This window comes from Artemia sp. Qi Xiang Cuo, chromosome 13, assembly GCF_049724085.1.
Source record: "Artemia sp. Qi Xiang Cuo chromosome 13, ASM4972408v1, whole genome shotgun sequence".
Classification (NCBI taxonomy): Eukaryota; Metazoa; Arthropoda; class Branchiopoda; order Anostraca; family Artemiidae; genus Artemia; species Artemia sp. Qi Xiang Cuo.
Genome location: NC_142806.1, coordinates 47,598,692 through 47,619,971, shown reverse-complemented (window position 1 = coordinate 47,619,971; position 21,280 = coordinate 47,598,692). Strand labels below are relative to the sequence as shown.

The 21,280-nt window shown below is 33.6% G+C and overlaps 1 protein-coding gene across 2 annotated transcripts in view; it reads left to right on the top strand.

The window, feature by feature from the left end:
• The window catches only part of Ogdh (oxoglutarate dehydrogenase Nc73EF), a 72,901-nt gene that overhangs the window by 1,913 nt on the left and 49,708 nt on the right, over nt 1-21,280 (top strand). Inside the window, exons 2-4 of one of the 2 annotated variants that reach the window (XM_089099375.1) lie at nt 6,400-6,502; nt 10,998-11,084; nt 16,640-16,895. In XM_089099375.1, the coding sequence (XP_088955501.1) occupies nt 11,012-11,084; nt 16,640-16,895 (329 nt within the window). In that variant the 5' untranslated portion in view covers nt 6,400-6,502; nt 10,998-11,011. The remainder of the gene's footprint in view (nt 1-6,399; nt 6,503-10,997; nt 11,085-16,639; nt 16,896-21,280) is intronic. The other variant, XM_089099376.1, reaches the window with a different exon arrangement.

Genomic DNA, 21,280 nt, shown 5'->3' with positions numbered 1-21,280 from the left:
GATGATCGTGCTCCTTTGAGATATAAGAAAATTAAGTCAGGTAATAATTGAGTTCAGGGCACTTTGCCACTTTATTTTTATCTTGTCTCATGATGAAATGTTGTTATACTTGATTCGTAGCATGTCCTTGTAGTTGGTTAAATGTTCCGTCAAATCTTATCAGTTTGTTGTTTTCGACTTTAAATAATATATAGCTCGAAAATTGTAACTTTTCTTGGACTTCGTTATGTAGAAAGTATCAATGTTAGAGGCCTTTTTTTCTGACTAATCGGATTGGACTAAAAATTTCCCGTGATCCACTAATAATCCAGATCATTAAAATACTGTCACAAGGACAATCGGGATCGTGAATTCATGGTTTTTAAAGGTTTTGAGCTAATAGTTTTTTTCTTGGACTGAAATTTGACCTAAATGTGTGGCTGACGGTATATCCCACGAGACCACGACGTTGCGTCTATTTCCTACATACAGTATAAATTTATGCACCATTGTACTTTATTTAGTCCCAATTTTGACTGGTTTCTCTTACTTCCTATGCCTCTCCGAATTTGACCCGTAGGTAAAGGCCTGTTACTAGAACCTTTTTCTCTTTCTAACCCGAGTTCTACGAAAATTGAGATCCTACTATAGAACCTACTATGGCTCTTCAAAAACCCCTATATTAAGGGTTTTAAGTATAGCCACCAGGGTTGCCAGCACGGTCAGTTCCTAAAGTGCTACAAATGCTCAAATTTGCATGCTACACAGCGATTTTTTTGCTATAGTAAAAAATTTATACTGCAATAGTGCTAAAATAGCACTTTCGTGCTATCTTAGTAACCCTGAGCCCGTGCTATTGTGCTACACGTAATCTATAGGCGGCCAGCTAAAGTAACTATCACTAAAACCAGCTCTTCGCCGCTCTGAATACGTCAGTGTGTTTTTTTTTCTGTTTTTTTTTTAATGAACATCTAGTAAACAGAATACATTTTTAATTTATGTTCCTCTTAATGTTTCCATTCCAGAAGTTGTGTCTTGTTTAGTTTCGTTTTTAACTTGTGTGTGCCTTTAGATAAGAGGACATTTGTCAGCAACTCTGGATCCTCTCGACATTTTGTCTCACCAAGGTCGTGATGCTCCGTTTGTGGAAGTTATGCCATTAGACCTGCTAAACAAAAGTTTTGGTAATCTTTGATGTTGTACTGCGCATATTAATCTCATTTTATTCAATGTTTTATGCATAGCTTTGATCTTTTTTTCGAATTCCTATGTTCAAACGAAGGCTGTTTTCTAATTATTTAGTTCACTTTATTCGTATTGGTGTTTTCCCTAGCTGGGTATTTGCCTAGAGAACTAACTGGAGAGAACGAAACATGTTAAGAAAACAATTCTTACTTCATAATATGCAGAATAATCATAGTTAACACATTTTGCATGTAGCCTTGCTATATTCCCCCCCCTAATAGGCAAATATGTAGCCCATATTATATATTTCAAATGCATTCTGCCATCCGTAACTTGATTTTCCAGTTTTTATTTCGTCGCAGTTGATTCAATTTACAGGTTACGCGGGTTGAAACAACTGAGATGTATTGGGAGAATATATAGGAAATATATAATTTGGGCTATATATTTGCGCATCACGGGGGGGGGGGTGAAGTATAACGGGGCTGCATGCAAAATATGTTAACTATGACTATTCTGCATATTATGAAGTCAGAATTGTTTTCTTAAGATAGGAAATATATAATTTGGGCTATATATTTGCACGTTGAGGGTGGGTGGGGGGGGGGGGTTAAAGTGTAGCGAGGCTGCATGCAAAATGTCTTAACTATGATTATTCTGCATATTATGAAGTAAGAATTATTTTCTTAACATGTTTCGTTCTCTCCAGTAAGTTATCTAAGCGTTTACCCCCAGCTGAAAAAAACATGCTTTAAATGGTCACGGTTCTGCCTATATTTATGAATTGCGGAAGCGGTGTCTGTTGAGCTGTACACATTTAATTCTAGAGGCTAATACCATCCAGTGGTAGTATCAGCTTTTCTGAGGTGATTGAAGATTGCTAAATTCTTAATTATGCTAATAGAAACTGTCTGTTACGCTCCAATAAATGTTTGGAGAGAAAGGGAGGTATGAATAATCCGAAGATATAATTACATAGCCAGTAAAAGTTTAAGAGGACTATTATGCTTAATTGGCACCCCAAGAATCAACAAAAGTATGTTTACAAGGTGTTTCGGACGTAAGATCGTGAAATTTTTTAATGGAAATTTAAAATTTTATAATGTAAAAATTAAAAAAAACAACTTAAAGTTGTAAAATTGCCAAACTTTAAGGATCGAAAATATGCGAGACCTATTGCAGAAGGTATGAACGATTGTAACGATTGTAAAAAAAATTCTTTCCACAAGATAAGTTTTTCAAAGAAAAATGAAGAACAAAAAAAAATTTTACCAAGAAAGTAAATTAAACCAAAAATGAGCAAAAATCGAATCAATTGATCTACCAAGCGTAAAGGTTCCTTCACATTGAAAACGTAAGACTTTACGTTACGTTTAGTCCTAAGGTTGTTACGTTTCATGTTACGGGTCTTACGTTTATGTTCCTTCACACCGAAAATCTTCCCTTCACACTGCAACGTCAATTTTCAGCGCTACCCATGCAAAAAAGTGGTTTTCCTTGTTGTGTAAGGAAGGGGGCTGTAATTTCCTTTTTCTAGGTTTTTGACCATACTGACTCCAACAGTATACTTTTCATTTTGATCTGATGCCATTTTAGAGGGGCTTCAGGTTTTTTTTTATAACCTCTTGAAGTGAACACTGGCAAAGGGAAAGGACACTGCATGGCAGTTTCCAAATTTCTCTAAATCCGTTTTTTTTTTCTTTAGTTTCAGTTTCATGGCAGGCATGTCTTCTTACACATTTTTAAAAGCTTTATGTTAAAAAGCGTCTCTTTACATTGTTTTTCACCATATCCCATAGAATTAAGACACCTAATTATAGCTATTAGATTTTTTTTCAAAGAAATCTAGAACCAGTTAATACATTTCAAAACAAAGACATAGAAATGTCAAAAGTATTTTCTTATATCATGTTTTTACTCTGGTACTAGTGTTATTATTATTAATTATTTATATTGCTGGAATATTTATTTTTTTTTAGACCTACTAGACATTTTTTTCATATAATTTAATGCTTACCTTAAAGAGAGAAAAAAAGCTTTATTAAGTTCGTCTATAAAACTAAAAATACACTGAACGATTAAAGTATTTTTTAACTGCCTTCATGATCTCCATCTGGAACTCCAATTTTGAGTCATCCGGTTCTTTATTCAGATGAGATAACAGTGATTGTAGAAAGTACCACTCCAGATCATGCTGGTCATTGCTGCTTTTTTTTGTCAATTGCTTGCTGTTCCTTCAGGTCTGTTTGATCTCTAGACCCTGTCTTTGTTCTATTATGAGTTTGATTTTGGATTTTTGATGTAAATATTTATTGCCTACTAGAAGCTTGACATCTTTGGATGTCTGTTTGATTGCTAATGAGAATTTCTTCGCGAAAGGTAATAGAATCAGCATCATTCACTTCATCATAGTTATAATATTGGCACCCCCTGCACACTCTGAATAAATGTCCACTAATATATTCTCATCTTGAACAGTGTTCCCTTTTGTCTTATGGTTCCTTTCAATTATATGTTCAGAAAGTAAGTTCATTCTTTGTACAAACTTTTGGTATTCTGGCTTCAAGCTTATACTAGCACCAGATCCACTTGTAGATCTCCCTTTTTTCTTTAGGTAGACATAGTGGTCTCTCAGGTTCTCAAGCTCCCCCATCTTTTCATAAGCTCATTAACTAGAAAAAAAATCAATGATTACTAAATTTTTCAATTTTTAAACTTTTAACATACTCATTTTATAGCCCAATTTTTATTGCAGCTTATTCATAAAATATATTGTGGAGATTTAGTTAATTTTTCTCCTCAATAGCACAAACTCCATAGCTAATTAATTCTATGGAGCAATAAAAAAAGAATTTTTGGACCACAGAAAGTCAAGGATCACTTAGAAAAGAAGTAAAATTTACTGTGCCTTAAATCAAATTTATTGAAACAAGTACTTTGCCTACATCCAATTATACAACATTTGTTAGGGTACTAACTGAATTAATATCATTTCTTTACTACTATAATACCTCAATGCATAAATACTCAATAGACTCTACTGTATTTCCATTTGCTTATCAAAGTTGAGTGTCACTTAAAACATGTTGGTGATGTGCCAAAAAACCATGCATATTCAGTGTCCTGATTTGAAGCTTTAAAATACAATACAATTTGTTGTGTTTGCATCAAATTTTAAGGTTGCTTTGGGTCCAACTAAAGTTAGTCAAAATCAACTTTTACTTGAAGACAATATCCACACACAGGTGTTTGGGGAAATGATGACATTGTATTTACTATTCTCTTTTTTTTTCTTTATTTCAGAGTTCATGTTTTTCTATGACATTTTCCTTCCTTTCTGACAAAGTTCTTAAAGATCACACATTACATAGATATAATGACCAAATATTATTTCCAACTATGTCATTCAAATCTTTTTACTAAATGGTTTTATCCTTCATTTAAATTCTTAGTAATGTTTGGTAGTTGATATATCTATCTGTGTCAATAAATCCATACAAATATATTTCAACACCACAGGAAATATTGCTGTAGCCTACTGTGAATACGCTGTCTATTGTGAATTCCATAAATATAATTTTCACATGTTGGAAATGTAAATAAATTATTGTTGTAAAAAAATAATTTAAAATATATAGCCTATTGCCTATGTTATAAACAAAACTTTGCAGATCATTAATGCTTGTAACATTTTTGTACTTATTTCTAATCAAAACTTAGGTAATATTGTACAGTTTTATCATTTTGAGAAAAAACAAACAGCCTTAAATAGCCCATAGTGAACCCAATCATGGGGACTGGTAATACAATGCAAGGTAGCATTACAGATCAGCAGCTTTGTAGGAGAAAATGGCTTAATAAACTTAAAAATATACCATTAGATTTCTTGTTTTATGCTCTTTTCCTGTATCATATGTGTTTCTGACAGCGCACCTTATCTTCCCTAATGGTCCTGGATATATCCCTAAGATAGCCTATATAAAACTTCTATATTGCCCAAGAAATTAACTTAAAGTCTTTATTTTTTCTCAATGATCCTAAATCTTTTTCATTATAGAGGATGTTGAGAAACTAGATCAAACTATCCATTTAAATGTACCAAAGTAGGTTAGATCCTAATCTAAATTTATTCTTGCTTCAATCTCATAAAGAACATTTTAAATCCTGAGTTAAGTTACAAAACTAATGTCCTAAATATCATTTTAAATGATTAACTGTACCACAAAACGTTTTATTTTAATCTAAAACCCAAAGAGAATTGAAAAAAACTAGCAATATTTATCAAAGCATAGCCTATCCTAGCCTAGGCCTATAAATCCAGACAATCTATACTTACTACTTTCTTTCCTGCTGATGAAAAAGTTGGATGAGACTTTCCAAAGAATTTAATTTAAATTGTTTGTCCTTGAAAACAGGGTCCTTTGAGCTATATAACATTTTCTAGCTTTTACAAACCCAAATATTTGTTCATCTAAGTTCCATTTTGCTCAAACGTAAACGTAAGAAGTTGAAATATTTTGAAATTCTTCCATCAGACCTCTAGCATTGTGTTTTGACTTACGGATACGTTAACGTAAGGTCTTAGGAAGGGTTATGAGTCTTACGAAAGGCTTACGGAGTTCAGTGTGAAGGGGAGAACGGAAAGCCGAAATTCAATGTGAAGGAACCTTAAAACTAACACATATCAGCATCAATAAATAAATGAGACCCAAAACGAACAGAAATTACAATAGATAACCGAGCTAAAGTAAAAACGATCAAAAATTAAAATGAGTACGGCTCACAATCCTTGTGCCTATTCAAGGCTTCTGCCACTTCTGCCATATTTGACCACCGTCATCACAGTAGCTTCCAAAGCTTTAATCCTGGTTTATAGACTTATCTTCTTATTCTTTCAAGCTTTTTGTTTACTGTAAAAAACACTAGAGAACTAGAGAAACTAGAGAAAATTCTAGATGCGATCCAACGACTGGGTAGTGGTGAATGTCCCTCTTCTGCGGTTCGTTTTAAAGACCTAAGTTGCTTAGATTTACGAACTTCTTACCTGCTTATGAAGTGACGGAGGGGGGGGGGGTTCATAGTTTGAACATAGGATTCTCACGGCTTTGACTCATTCTCTTCGTTATTTTTTGTTTTTATTTTTACTTCGTTTGTTTTTATGTATTTATTGTTTTTAGCTTGCATTGCATGCTTATTGGATATTCGTGTATATTTTCTTTTTGTTGCTTTTTTTAGATTCGGGGTCATCACCTAGCTGCTTTAGATCCGTTAGGAATCAATCAAGCAGATCTTGATTCAAGTTTGCCTCCTGAATTGCAATATAGTAGCTATAATTTAGGTAAGTGACTGAATGATGAAAAGAGCACGCATCTTATGCAACCGAGATTTTTTGTAGCCTAATTTTGTGATAATAACGAAGATTTTCTGACTTAACGTGAATTCGGATTGTACCGCTTAGAGAATTACCGCTAACAAGCACTGAGTATCGAAAACGGAAATAGAGGAATTTGGCTTTAGTGTTAAAAAAAAATTACCAACAGTATCTAGCGTTTAGCGACTTACAACTAAGTTGCGTTTTGCGATTAAGTTTGAACTTAAATTACATCAAACTTGTCTTTTCCTGAATTTCGAAATACAGATTGCAATATACAAATTGCTAATTGCTAAATTGCTGATGTTGCTAATGCGGCTGTTTAGATACAAAACGTAACGAGTGTGAAAAAACAACGAGAGATTATAATTTGCAAATGAGTTAAAAAAACAGAATTGTGCATTAATTTCTGGAAAGTGTTGAAAATGAATTCTAAATGTTGCAAAATCGGATGCCATGAACGAAGTTTGGAAAAAGTCTTCGTATGCATCGTCTTAATTACCTCACATCTTCCTTTTGTTAAGGTGTCGCTCATTTTTTTTTTTTTTTTTTTTTTTAACGTGGTAATGCTTTTACTCGGGAACTTTTACTTTTCAAACAGTTCGTGGTAACGAACTTTAAGAAAGGAGCGACCCCACTCAATAGTAACCGAAACTCTAAAAAACGGAATTTTGATACCAATATATACATCAAAAGAATCAGATTTTTATGCTAATTTCAAATATATAAGTTTCATCAAGTTTAGTTCTACTCGTCAAAAGTTACGCGAGAAAAAGTTACCTGAGAAAATTTGTTTTATTTTCAACAAAGGGGGAAACGCCCCCTAAAAACCATAGTGCCTTAATCAAAATCACACCATCAAATTCAGCGTATCAGAGAACCCTATTGTAGAGGTTTCAAGCTCCTATCTGCAAAAATGTGGAATTTTGTTTTTTTGTTTTTTTTTGCCACAAGAAAAATCACGGCTGCATGTTTTTTTTTTTTTTTTTTTTTTTTTTTTTTTCAGGGGTGATTGAATCGACCCAGTGGTCCTAAAATATCGCGGGAGGGCTCATTCGAACGGAAATTAAAAGTTCTAGTGCCCCTTTTAAGTGACCACCAAAAGGAGGGCAACTAGGCCCCCTCCTACGCTCATTTATTTCCCAAAGTCAGCCGATCAAAATTTTAAGATAGCCATTGTGTTCAGCATGGTCGAAAAATATAATGAATATGTCTTTTAGGATGACTTAATCCCCCACAGTCTCCGGGGGAAGGGCTGCAAGTTATGAACTTTGCCCAATGCTTACATATAGTATTGGTTATTGGGAAGTATACAGACGTTTTCAGAGGAGATTTTTTCTGGTAGTGGGGGTGGGTGGGTCGGGGGGTACGTGGGAGGATCTGTCCATGGGGAAAGTTTTCATGGGGGAAGGGACATTGCTATGAAGGGGGAGCTGAATTTCCCAGCATTAATTAAAAAAAAAACGATCAGAAGTTAAATAAAAAAAAAATATTTTTCAACTGAAAAACTTTTCCACATCAAAACTTAAAACGAACAGAAACTATTACGTATATGATTGGGTTCACACCCTAGTCAATACCTCGCTCTTTACGCTAAAGTTTTCTTAGTACTTTCATAAGATCTATGTATTCTAATTTAAGGCCTTTGTGATTAAGAAGCCATTTTTAAAGAATTGGGAAAAAATTCGAACTTTAGCGTAAAGAGCGAGGTATTGACTAGGGGGTGAACCCCCTAATATATGTAATAAAAATATACTAATATATAAGTTCATTACGTAAGTTAATTCGTAAGTTACGTATATTTATTACTAATAAAAACGTTCGTAAATAAAACTAAACAAATTTAGAGAAACCCATTTAGCCAAAAATAAAGTAAAATTAATATGCAAATTTTGTTTTAATTATTCATGTACGATGAGCCAAAATCAAACCCTGAATTAATTTAAAAATATTAAGAAATTAAATTAAAAAAACAAGTCTGTTTTTAACTGAAAGCAAGGAGCGATATTAAAACTTAAAACGAACATAAATTATTCCGTATATGAAAGGGGCTGTTCCGTCCTCAACGCCTCGCTCTTTACGCTAAAGTTTTTATCTTTCTCAAAACTTTATTTTTAAAAACAATAAAAACTTTAGCGTAAAGAGCGAGGCGTTGAGGAGGGGACAGCCCCTTTCATATACGGAATAATTTCTGTTCGTCTTAAGTTTTAATGTCGCTCCTTACTTTCAGTCAAAAAACTTTTTTTTTTATTGAATATGGTTAGAATTTGTCTATTTGACTTATTGGACTAGTTTTGATCTAATTGGACTCAACAATTAATTCCCGAAAATCGAGCGTTTCATAAGTCAATCCCACCAAGTCCACTTTTTACTGTTGTTTTAAGGTTTTTCGCTAATGCACTTGATTGAGACCTTTGATACAGTCACAACGATATTCACTAGAGATAAGAATCAATACCAAACCAATGACAGAAATATGTTTCCCATCATGCTTAGAAAAAGTCCTTAGAAGTCAATTTGACCTAGTCCATTCTAAAATACCATTAAAACCAATCCCATAGGAATAAAAGTTTCCGTAATCAAGCCAATAAGCAACTGCCAAAATAAACTGGAAATGATTCCTAGCAGATGACAAAACAAAGAGTGAAAAATCTCAAAATGAATAACAAAACGATGGGGTTACGACCAGTAGAAGGAAAGGAAAAGACACCAAACGACGAATATTTCGCCTGTATAAAATTATGCGTCTTCAGAGCTAGATATAGAAGAAACTAATTAAAAGAGTAAAGAATTAAAAGAGTAATCCAATAAATTTAGTAAATTTTGGATTTACTAATTAAAAGAGTAAATCTAAAAAAAAATTAAATCTAAAACTAAAAACAATAACCAAATAAGAAACAAACCAATATCTATATATACAATTAATACTACTTTTAGTATTATGGTACTCTTTGATTAGGTTTTATCTTTACTCATTTAATTAGTTTCTTCTTTATTTAGTCCTGAAGACGCCGAGTTTTATACAGGTGAAACATTCGTCGTTTGGTGTCTTTTCCTTTCCTTCTACTGGTCGCAATCCCATCGTTTTGTTATTCATTTTGAGATTTTTCTCTCTTTGTTTTAACATGGTTGCCAGTTCGACTTTACATCTTATAAAGAAATTATTGGCGCATCAGATTCAAAACCGTTATTTCTTTTATGTTCGTTTTTGGACTTGGGGAGATTGGTTTCAATTAAAATTTTATCTGGATTTCTTAGCAGGAAAAAAAAAAATGAAAATAGACTATGCAGCGAAACACGTATGTATGCATGAAACGTTTACTAAATGATTTTTAATTTGTCTAGTATTTGCTGTCAATGTGAATGCTTCATATCATTTTTTGCTTTCATCTTTTCTCCATTTAAGCTATTATTTGTAAAAGCTGAGATTTAGGGATTTAAATATCTATTAAAATCCCTAATTTTTAAACTTATTGAAACAGACAATGCACCTCCATGTTTCTCCTCTTTTGTTATGGAGGTACCTAAGCACTAAACAATAGACAATAGGGAGTGGAAACACAGTTTGAATGCGTTAATAATATTTAGCGCATGTCTGCATCCAAGGGTAACCCCCCCCCCCTCAAAGAATTACGACCTCATACATACTGATGAGGTATTCCGCGTATTAGTTTTTGCGTCGTTTTATTTACTTCTTTGTCATTCTATTCACAGTTCTGTCATCTAATAGCGTTTGATATGGCAGTCTCTTGACAAAAATTGTGTTTTAATTACTCATGTCCGTTAATGTTGCATCACTTTTGTCTGACTAGACTTATTCATTTTTTAACTGGATCCTTTTCCGTATCTTTACAGTGGGCCAGAAGTGAAAGTACTTAAGTTGCGCCGTTTGTCACTTCTAGACCCATTCGCATCCGCAATTTTAAACAGATTTAAGTGACCCTAAGCCAAGAAAAGAAGAATGTCCTAACCCAAGGGAATAGTGTGCAACCACAGTAAACATCTAGAAATTCCAGTCTGGGTCTTCCAGTTGGAAGATTACTTGACGTTGTTGTAGTAATGTAAAATAAATTTCATGATACTTGAACCTAGGGCGTAAAATGGGGAGGGGCAATTGCTACTAGAACTCTGAGCCGAGAAGGCTGTGTCAAAATATTCAGGTCCAGTCAACCAGGATGCATTAAAATGGCAAGACATTAAAATGGTCATAAAATGGCGTTCATGGGTATGCCTAGGTAGATTTCCAAGCCTAAGTATAAATGTCTTGCAAAACACGTGCAGGAGCATGACTAATCAGACGTCAGCTTAATTCGTTCTTATGACCAAAAAATAGTAAAAGTTACAATAAATACAACAAGACCGAGAGAACACTGTGAATAGGACATAAATAAAAGTAAATAAAACGAAAGTTGAGTGTCGACGATATTAGCATTTGCCCTATTCACACGTTATTATCTTCCAGAAAAGTTTTCAAAAATGTTGGCTTTGAATGTGCCACTGCATCACGTACCTCTACCTGACAGTGACAGCCCTATTCAATTGATACAAAGTAACCTGCTTCTTTTTTATCCTTTATTATTTTGTTCATAGTCTGCATTTTAGTTACTGTCCCTCTTGCTCTGTGTAGTTTGTTCTTTTTTTATGGTAATTGTTTTGTTTAGCGTTTCCATTTGTGTAGCGACGGGAGTGCCATAGGATCTTATCTTAGAGACATGCGATTAACACTATTTTAATGCTAGTAATGGACTAAACATATTTCAGTTATTGTTATATTGGTGGTTTAAGGCACTATTGCATTTAGCTCAATAAGCTGTGAAGGTATTTGACTTAGCGATTCATTATAATTCGTTGGTTTTTTCATTGTTTTTGCGCTAAAGTAATTTTTGTTGGGCTCGTACCAAAGCTCGTGCCTATTTTTCCCATGCATGTCTATGGAAGTATCGACGTTTTAATGGATCCCCTCTTATTACCCCTTTGCATATCATAGAATGTCTGGCAGCATTTTTAAGAATGCAGTATCTAAGATTGTATTTTGGCAAAATTCAGCTCAGTCATTTACCAAATGTAATTTTTCAAGCTTAATCGGATGATACAATAAGAAATTCGTGTTTAAAAAAAAAGAAGATCCTTATTTTCGGCTTATTTTTTGCGATTTGACAAGTATTGCACTCTTTACAGATCGTCACTTTTTCATTTGTGATTTCAGTCGTATTATTTATATTTCTGGCTTATTTAAAAAAAAACACTTTTTTCTATTTCTTAATTTTCTTTTCTCAAGAGTTGTTTACATTGTGAGCTTGATAAGAATAAACGAAACACTGGCCTAGCTGGGCGTGGTGGGTGACATTCAAATTTATACAAATTACCTAAAGAAGTAGGGTCCGGTACAAGATGGGTGTCCCCTAAAAAAGGTTCGGGGACCTTCCCAAAGAAGTTTGGAAAACACGACAGCCTGAACCTTATATCTATGCTGACTCATAGACGTGCTTAAATTCATTTGATTATAGTAGTGGTTTTGACAAACTGAAAAACTCTTGATCTAGGGACTTTATAGAATTCAGCTTTCGGAATCCATCGCCTGTCCCATGTTTTAGTTATAGTGCCAGAATATCATTAGGCTGATGAAGATATAACCGAGATACCTTGAATATAAGCTGAGCATGATCAGGACTGATCAATGGGGAGAGGGTCAGTAATTGAACATTTTCTCCTTCAAATGCACCGGTTTTAGGAAGGGGAATAGTTTCAGTTTTCAGTTAGATTTAAGGAGGAGAATATACAAGTAAAATGTCTGAAGTTGTCCAGTTTGTATTGAACCCAAGGTTTCTGGAAATTTATAAAATCTCGGATAGTTACTGGGTTTGAATGTATTGTGATTAAAGCCTAATGGTGAGGAAGGGATACACAGATAAGCAAAGTAATTATAACGGGAATAAAATGAAAAGCCTTGAGCAAAATTTAGTTCGTGCATTAGGCTTAAATTATATTATGTAAAACTTACTTTAAACTGTTAAATATGTAATCATTTTTCTTCATAATAGATCAAAGTGAATTGAATTAAGGCATTTATCCAACTACTCTTTCAGTGCGAAAGCTGTATGGTTTTTTAGTAACTGCGGTCCGTGGGTCAAAGCTGAGCAGCAATATGCAATTCATGTGGACCTTGCGTCTATTGCTTAACAATGTATCGGCTAGTCTGCTAAAGCTGCAACCATACCCCTAGCTGCTAATCTAAGCCTCACTCAATTTAGGTCCCATAACCTCTTCTGATGGATTTGGGTGACAATAATTCAGTTCTTCTATCACAGAGGGCAGGTCGGGCAGGTACAGGCACTTGAAGCCATAACTGCTGCTGTTGGGCCGATTTCGAAGGAATTCCAACATCAGTTTAGTAATTAGACTAATATCAAGAGATTCCAAAAGCCCGGTTCTCCCTGCAGAACTTGGACAAGGCGTAGATCTTCAAAGGGCAAAACCATATCCTAGTTCTTGCTTGCGGCCATGTCTGGTATCTGGGCTAATCACAAGCATTTAGGGACCCTACCCTCCTCCACCCCACAGGGTCGAATCAGTGCCAGGCCCTGAGCAGGCATAGCTAATGCAATGACTGTTACTTTGAATTAAATTTGGTTGATATCTGACTTTCTTTGTGGTACATATCCTGATGACCATGCCTTAGTGACCTCTCATCCATCCAAAGAGGTCTGATTAGTCCTGGACCTCCGAGAGGTACAACTAGAAAAAGAGCTGTTATCTCTCATCAATTTTGTGTATTGACGATAAGAGTTTAGACACTCCTTTACTCTACAAAATCAAATAGGGTCATGCAGACCTGAAAAAAGGTAATATGGAAATAAGCTCTCACTCTCCTCTAAGTTTTGTTGTGATCTATAAACTGTCTACCAACTCTTACCTTCCTTTAACTTTGATTGAGATCCAACAACCTGTTCTAAAAATGTGAACAAGAATTTTGGGACTCCCTCCCTCCACAGAAGTTGAATCAGATACATTCCCTCAAAAGGCGTAGCTAGGGTATTTATTCTTCTCCCAAAAGTTTGGATTAGATTTAACAGCCTCTTCTGTTAGATGCCCTGTTTAAAAAAAATTAGGAATCTTTTTCACCCTCCGATAGAGGTTTGATCGTGTCTTAGTCCCCAAAAGGCAGATTTAGGACCCTAGTTCTGAATTCCAACCAAGATTTGTCGACTTTGGACAGCCTGTCCTAGGGACAAGAATTTAGAAATTCCCCATCATATGCAAAGGTTAGATTCTGTCCTGAGACTTAAAAGGTTCAACTAGAATACTAGTTCCTACTTCCCGTCAAGTTCTGGGGAGGTCCGATGTCCCCTTCAGGGCTGGGAAGAGCTTAGAAACCCTTCCTCCATAAAGGTTGATTCACCTCTGACTCTCAAAAGTAATAAGTATGAGACTGGGTTTCACTTCCCACCAAGTTTAGTTGAAATCTGATAACCATATCTTGTAGACGTCATGATGACAAGAATTTACTTACCTTTTCCCCCCAAAGAGGTTGGATTATGCTTGGATACTCAAAACGCACAACTGCAACTCTAGTGCTGAATTTTACATCAGGTTTGGTTGGCTTCCAATGATCCTTTATGGTAGACGTTCTGATAAAAAGATTTCAGGTTAGGTTACCTTCATATATACTGCTGGTCACGATAAAAGAAAATAAAACATCACATCTTTCCTTTCACGCTCACATCATTCTTTCTATTTATTGTTTTTCAGGTTTGAAGATGCGTGCATGCCTACGTATTTTGAGAAAGCCAGTTACTTCTTTTGAACCCATTCTCTTAGTATCAATATGAAATCTTTATAGTTTCTTCAATCATCCGAGTGTAGTCTAGGGCTCAAAAATTTTCTTAGGGTGATAGAAGAGCTGTCACAGATTATCCTCGGAATTTTTTTCTTATTGCTGTGGTATTTTGAGTTAAAAAAATAGATCTTATTCAAGTGTTTACTGGTACGTGGAGGGGGGAGGGAAAGGTTACTCAAAGGACGTTTTTTAAATTTTAGTGCTCCTTTAAGATATTCCTAAAGATTTGCCTCAACAAACTGCCATTTTGTGCTTCAGAGTGACCATTTTCTTCAAAGTGTCGTGAAACCCAAAAATAATGAGATATCTGTTTGGTCTAAGGCAGTGGCTCCCAAACAATTTTAGGTTATGCCCCACCTAGGAATTTATAAAATCGCGATGCCCCCCCTCCCTCCCCCCTGTTGATATTTAAATTTTTATTCAAAATTTTACAAGCATTCACCTGAAGGAGGCTTAAAAGGCCATTAACTTAGTTTTTTTGGGGGGGGGGGGGTCGTCCTCTAGGCATTTTTTATATAACACCTTTTGTACAATGCATGACGTTACTGCAATACTATCATGTATCTTTTTTGCAGCGAATGCAAACGAATTTAACGTCATTCACATGTTTTTTTTTTTTTTTTTTTTTTTTTTTTTTTTTTTTTAAGGTTCAAAAGTATAGTCAGGTGAAGGGTGCACGTCCTGCCCATGACCCACCAAAATATTGCCAGGTCCCACCGGTGGGGCCTGCAGCCCACGTTGGGAATCACGAATCTAAGGTATTGAAAAGCCTTATAAAAATGTTCAGCAGCTTCTAAAGGTTTATTCCCATTTTTTGGAACGTTTTATTCTGATGCACATTTTTTCGCAGTGCATAATTTACCTGCTATAAACAGATTATAAAGGGGGTAAGTTAAAGTATAAATAATGAGAAGTTTTTCAAATGAGAGAAAAGAGTAACGTTAAAACTTAAAATGACTAGGAACCGTAAATATGTTGGGAGCTATTGCCCCTCTCCATCCTTACCCAATATGCTGAATTCTAACTTACACTTTAATAGAAACAATGCACATTTTCAGTCGAACTTTTACATGTAAGTGCTTCGAGAAGTAATGTGCTCATTTATGTGTTTTGGTTTTTATTTGACGGATATCCATAAAGTAAAATAAATTCAGTTTGATAATAAAAAGAGAGGAAGAGAAAAAATGTAAATAAGTGCAATGAAAACTTAAACTATCATTGATAGGGACAATTGTAATGTATTGGCACGTGTTTCATATGCCTGTTTCATAAACGTCGTTGCCTGTCAACTATGTATTACAAGCTGTTAGAGCTGGCTATCCTAGGGGAATGTTTTATTTAATTTTGATGAAAAAATCAATACAAATGTTTATTGCGATGTCTTTCGGAAACTGAGTAGCTCAATACAGAAAAAGTACCGATGAATACTCACAAACGGTATTGTATTGATATGATATATTTATTTGACTTTAGCAACAATTTACATACAAAAATCAATATGATTCACCCAAAAACAAACGATTGACGTGGGTTGAATCAGGTAAAAAACACATACATATAACATCATTTAAATTCACTATAATAAGAAAGAAAGATAAAAATATAAAAAATAATAATAATACTACAGGGTCAGCAACAACATACCATGTATGTGCACAGGTGTATTTTGTAACATTATGTATATCTCATAAATGAAATAACTATATCTGTAAATCAAATGTTGGCAATGCCCGGCCTCACGCTGCCTATTTGCAAGAATGAGCTGAGTCTCAAGTATGTTGATAATGGTAACAGGACATTTTTCCTGTTATTGTTATTGTTAGGTTTTTTGTAAAGCCTGTTGTGAGATGAAAGGAAAATATCCTTTGTTATTTTTAGGATTTATTTGTCCTTCCCTCCTCCATATCATTCCCTGACATTTACAGGGGATGTGGTTTGTCTTAATTTTTTTTGTTTTATTTTGTAAATAACATTGATTAATGTGATTTTGTGTCTAGGTAGTATTATTTGGAACTATTATTAGGTTTAAAAAGAGAAGAAAAAAAAATAAACTTCATTGAGTAAAAACAAACTTAGTAAAATTTACAAGATTATGAAATAGAATGTTTATCCAATAGAATAATATTTGTTTAAGTGGGACAGTATTAGAACTAGAAAAACAATACAATTAAACAAAAAATCTATACAAAGATGACCCAAAACATTTAATCCATTTAAGGCAAGCCTTTTGCTTCTTTATCCCTCTTTCTAAATGGTTGCCTTTCTAGGTGAAAAAGACATGAATAGAGTCTTCAAGTTGCCTGCGACAACATTCATTGGTGGCAAAGAACGCCAACTTCCTTTAAAGGACATCCTGTCTAGACTTGAAAATGCCTACTGTCGCCATATTGGAGTTGAATTTATGTTTATCAATTCCTTGGAACAGTGCAATTGGATTCGTCAGAAGTTTGAAACCCCCGGCATTACCAAGTTTGATAATGAGACCAAGAGATTGATTTTGGCTCGTTTAGTTCGTGCCACTGGGTAAGTTAGTTGAGCTATTTTCGCTTCCAGTTATCTTCAAACATATCGCCAGCAGTTAGCAGTGTCGGCAATTTTATGACCCATGGGTCATTGAGTGATCCATTTACTATTTTCAAGTGACCCACTTGAGTTCCAAAAATGTACATTATATAAAAATAAATTATAAATATAAACAGAAAAAATAAATATTATATATTCCCAATAATAAACACACAACAATAATTTTGTGTGTTGTGTATTCATTTGAATATTTTGGTCAAAAGCAGTGATTATCAGTTGTACGAATGATATAATCAAGTCGAATTTTCCTGTTGAGCATGTTTTTTTTTCGCTCCACCATTCCACGTACGACTCTGTGTGGTTTTTAAATAAACAAATTAATAAAAATTAACTCTATAAAGGTCAATTTTTCCTATTTAAACTGATTCTGTATTCAGATTTTGACTTTCCAACATTAAAAGAAATTCTAATAAAACGAAAATCTAGGAAAGGTCCAGCAGTTTACAGAATTGTAGATTATCATTCCTAGTAATGACTATTGGAATAAATCACTCAGGATTGTAATCATGATGACCATTGCCCTCTAAGATATCAAACCCATTTCAAAATGGGCAATAAAATTTGACCTTGTCACCCCCCCCCCCAAAAAAAAAAAGATATGGCACTATGTTTCGAAAAAAAAGTTTTTGATTGAAACCAACAGGAGGTTTTTAACTTCATTTGTAGAAGCTAACTATTTTCACCGTGGTTGAACTTGACTTTATTTAACAAAAACATATACATAAATTTTGTACAAAGGAGAAGAGAGGAATCTCGTAATGTCTCCTTTATCAAATAATAGGAAAAAAATTACACTTCCCGCTAACATAGCTTCAAAAAGAAAAGAAAAATTGATAAGAACAAAACAAAATTTAAAATAAATTTAAAGAACAAATGAAAAAAAAAAAAAAAAAACTTAACTTAACTATGAAATCACTGGTATAGGTATGGGATTTACTTAACAATTTATAAATAAATCAATAATACAATCAATCCCCGCTACTGTAGGCCGAAGGGACCATCTTTTTCAATTTATTTTTATATATGTATAGTGATGGTGATTCACTTACTAATTTAAATAACTTGTATTTATTCGCAATCTGAGGAAGTTGATACCTTAAACTTAGTCTTGATCCCTCAATTTTAACAAACAGGAAAAGAAACTTAATCCTAGTTCTTGATAAATAACTATGTTTATTGTCAACCAAAATTTTCATAATATTGAAAAAATTATCTTTAAGTTGAATTTTCAAAAATTTTATGCCCAGATTAAGATGAAAAATTTGTTATAAATCAAGAATGTCAAGAAATACAAAAGGCGTTTTAATTTCGGATAAATCTTCTGTACTCCTAGGGTGTGCTAAAAAATGGTCCAGGATTCTTATTGATTTATTTGAACAATTTGGAGTCCTCGTAAATGTGAACGGAAAGTCAACATCCAAACGCTCGGACAATACTGGAAATAACATTCAGTTAATGAAAAATATAAAGTTCTCATGATTTGGTATGGAAACCGAAACTTTAATCTATGCAAACAACCAAGATTCCTGGACACTGCTGCTTTAAGTTTACTAATATGCGCCTTAAACGACAGAATTGAATCAATATAAAAACCTAAATATCTAAATACATCTACTCTTTTTATGGAGGAAGCTCCAATATTAATAATTTGAAATGACACACGCTTCACTGACCTTAAACTTCTCCCAAAAACCATAAATTCTGACTTCTCTAAATCAGGTATTGATCGGTTATCATGAAACCAAGAATTTACATTCAAAGCAACAGTCTCTAGGGACAATCGTAGGTCCTCCTCGTTGCCCGCCCTCAAACTAATTGCTGTATCATCCGCAAACAATATTGGTAACTCATCACCTGAAGGCATGCAATTTGGAAGATCATTTATATATATAAAAAAAGTATCGGCCCCAATACGGATCCCTGCGGTACCCCTATATTTTCTAACGGAAAAATATGAGATGATTCTTCACAATTTTGGACTTTAAAACTTCTTTCGGACAAATACGATCCCATTAAATTTAGAGCTACTTCGCAGATTCCTGTATTTTCGAACTTATTGTATCATAAGCTTTTTTATGTCAATAAGAATAGTTACCAGCAAATAACTATCATCCTTAACATCTTACAAGGAAGTAAGTAGAGCAGTTACTACTTGCTCTGTTGATCTACCACTCAAAAAACCAAACTAATTAGGGGAAAAAAACTTATTCTTTACCAGAAATGAAATAAATCTACTTTTTCTTATCTTTTCAAAAACTTTAGAAACAGGTGATAAAATAGTAATAGGCCTATAATTGTTTGGGTTATCTTTATCACCTTTTTTAAACAAAGGTAAAATTTTAGCTACTTTAAGACAAACTGGGAAAATCCATTTTTTATACAAGAATTAAAAATATATAAAAGCGGCTGAAAAAGTATACCAGCTAATTCTTAAGACAGTAAAGTTGATATACCATTACACCTTGTCAAAAACCCATTGTTAAAACTGGTACCAGCTTTTTGATACTCTGAAACCCGGATAGAATACATAAATATTGTATTATCTACTTTATTTGGTAAATATTTTCTATGATTATATGTTCCAGGAGAAATTTGACCCACCAGACCATGTCCAACTTTTCTAAAATGGTCAGCAAATGCTTCCGCCATCCCTCTCTCATCGCGTATCTTAACTTATTCCTAAATTGTTCTCTGGGACGGAATGTTTCTTATGTTAGTATTATTTATTTTTTCATTTATTATTGTCCATAACTTCAAAGATGAATCAAATTTACAAAAATAATTTGATGATACCTCTATCATAATTCTCTTGATGATAATATTTAAACAATTTTTCAATTTTTTAAATTTTTCAATATCAATTTAATTTGGGTACTGTATCTTATCTTTAAGAAATCTATTTTTTTCTTTTATACTCTTTAACAGGTTTTCAGTAACCCAAGGCTTACGAGGTAAATCCTTACTGTTTTTTAATACCATAGTACATACTTGCTCAAATATTCGTTTAAATTTACTATTAAATAACGCAATTGACTCATTCAGGTCTTCAACATTTACGACATCATTCCAATCTATATCTCCTATTTTTACTTTCATCTCATCTATCTTTTTCTGGTTAATTATCATTTTATAACTTTTATTTGGTCTCTTTTCACGTTCCACTCCTGATCCAGAGAAGTCAGAAACAACAACACAATCATGAGATGTATCATTCAAAATAATATGGGTATCAAGGCAATTTTCAGATGTAAAAATGTTATCAATAAGAGTTGCATGGTTATCACAGATTCTTGATGGTAGTAAACAAGTAGGTGACAAACCATGTAAAAATGAAATATTCAGAAATTCTAATCCCTTATTTGATGTCAAAACACTATGTCGCATTAAATCAATATTAAAATCCCCCATTACATAAAACGGATTGTGTTGTTGGGTGAGGGCATCTAACAATGACTCATATTGTCTTAAAAACTCGTGAATACTAGACAATGGTGGCCGATATACTATAATTACCCAAAAGACATTTATTCCATTATTCACTTCTGCTACACAACTCTCAAATAGCATCTCAACATTCCAAACCATAAATTCATTACGTAAAGAAGATGCAAAAACATCTCGTATAAAAATACCAGCTCCTCCTCTCTTATTCTGTTTTCGACTAGCATGAAAAAACTTATAATTTTCATAATGTTGAAATGTATTATTTTTATCAAGAAATGTTTCACAAATTCCTAACACATCTGTTGACGACCCTTAAAGAAAATCATGCAAAAAATTTAAGCTGATATTTAATCCTCTACAATTCCAAAATGACAGTCGTTTAAATTGATTATTTAAAGGTGGAAGATCATGAACAAATAAATATTTATTTTTAGGTGCATTATAATGATCTGGCAAATCTTGATATTGTGACGAAAATATATGAAAAAAATTATTAATATCAAGAGGATTTTTTTCCAGTTCCTCCAGCCTACCAGTTCCTCCAGCAGGGATTTCTACAAAACTTAACTCATCCATAATCCAAACTCAAAAAAAAATTCGCATCCCATCTCCGTGAGCCGATATAAATAAAATAAAAAAAAAAGAAGAAAGAAAAAATAAAAGGCAACAAAATTTCGAAAATAAAAAATAAGAACAAAAAAATAATACATAAACACTACTTGACATCATACTCACTTTGACCATTATCTTTATCATCACCCGAAGGCGAACGCAACTTAATCACAGATACCTGAGCTAAATCACAAACTAACTGCAATCATAAATCCACTCAAACGTACTAAATAACCTCTTTAATCTACTTCCGATACATTTTTTATGCA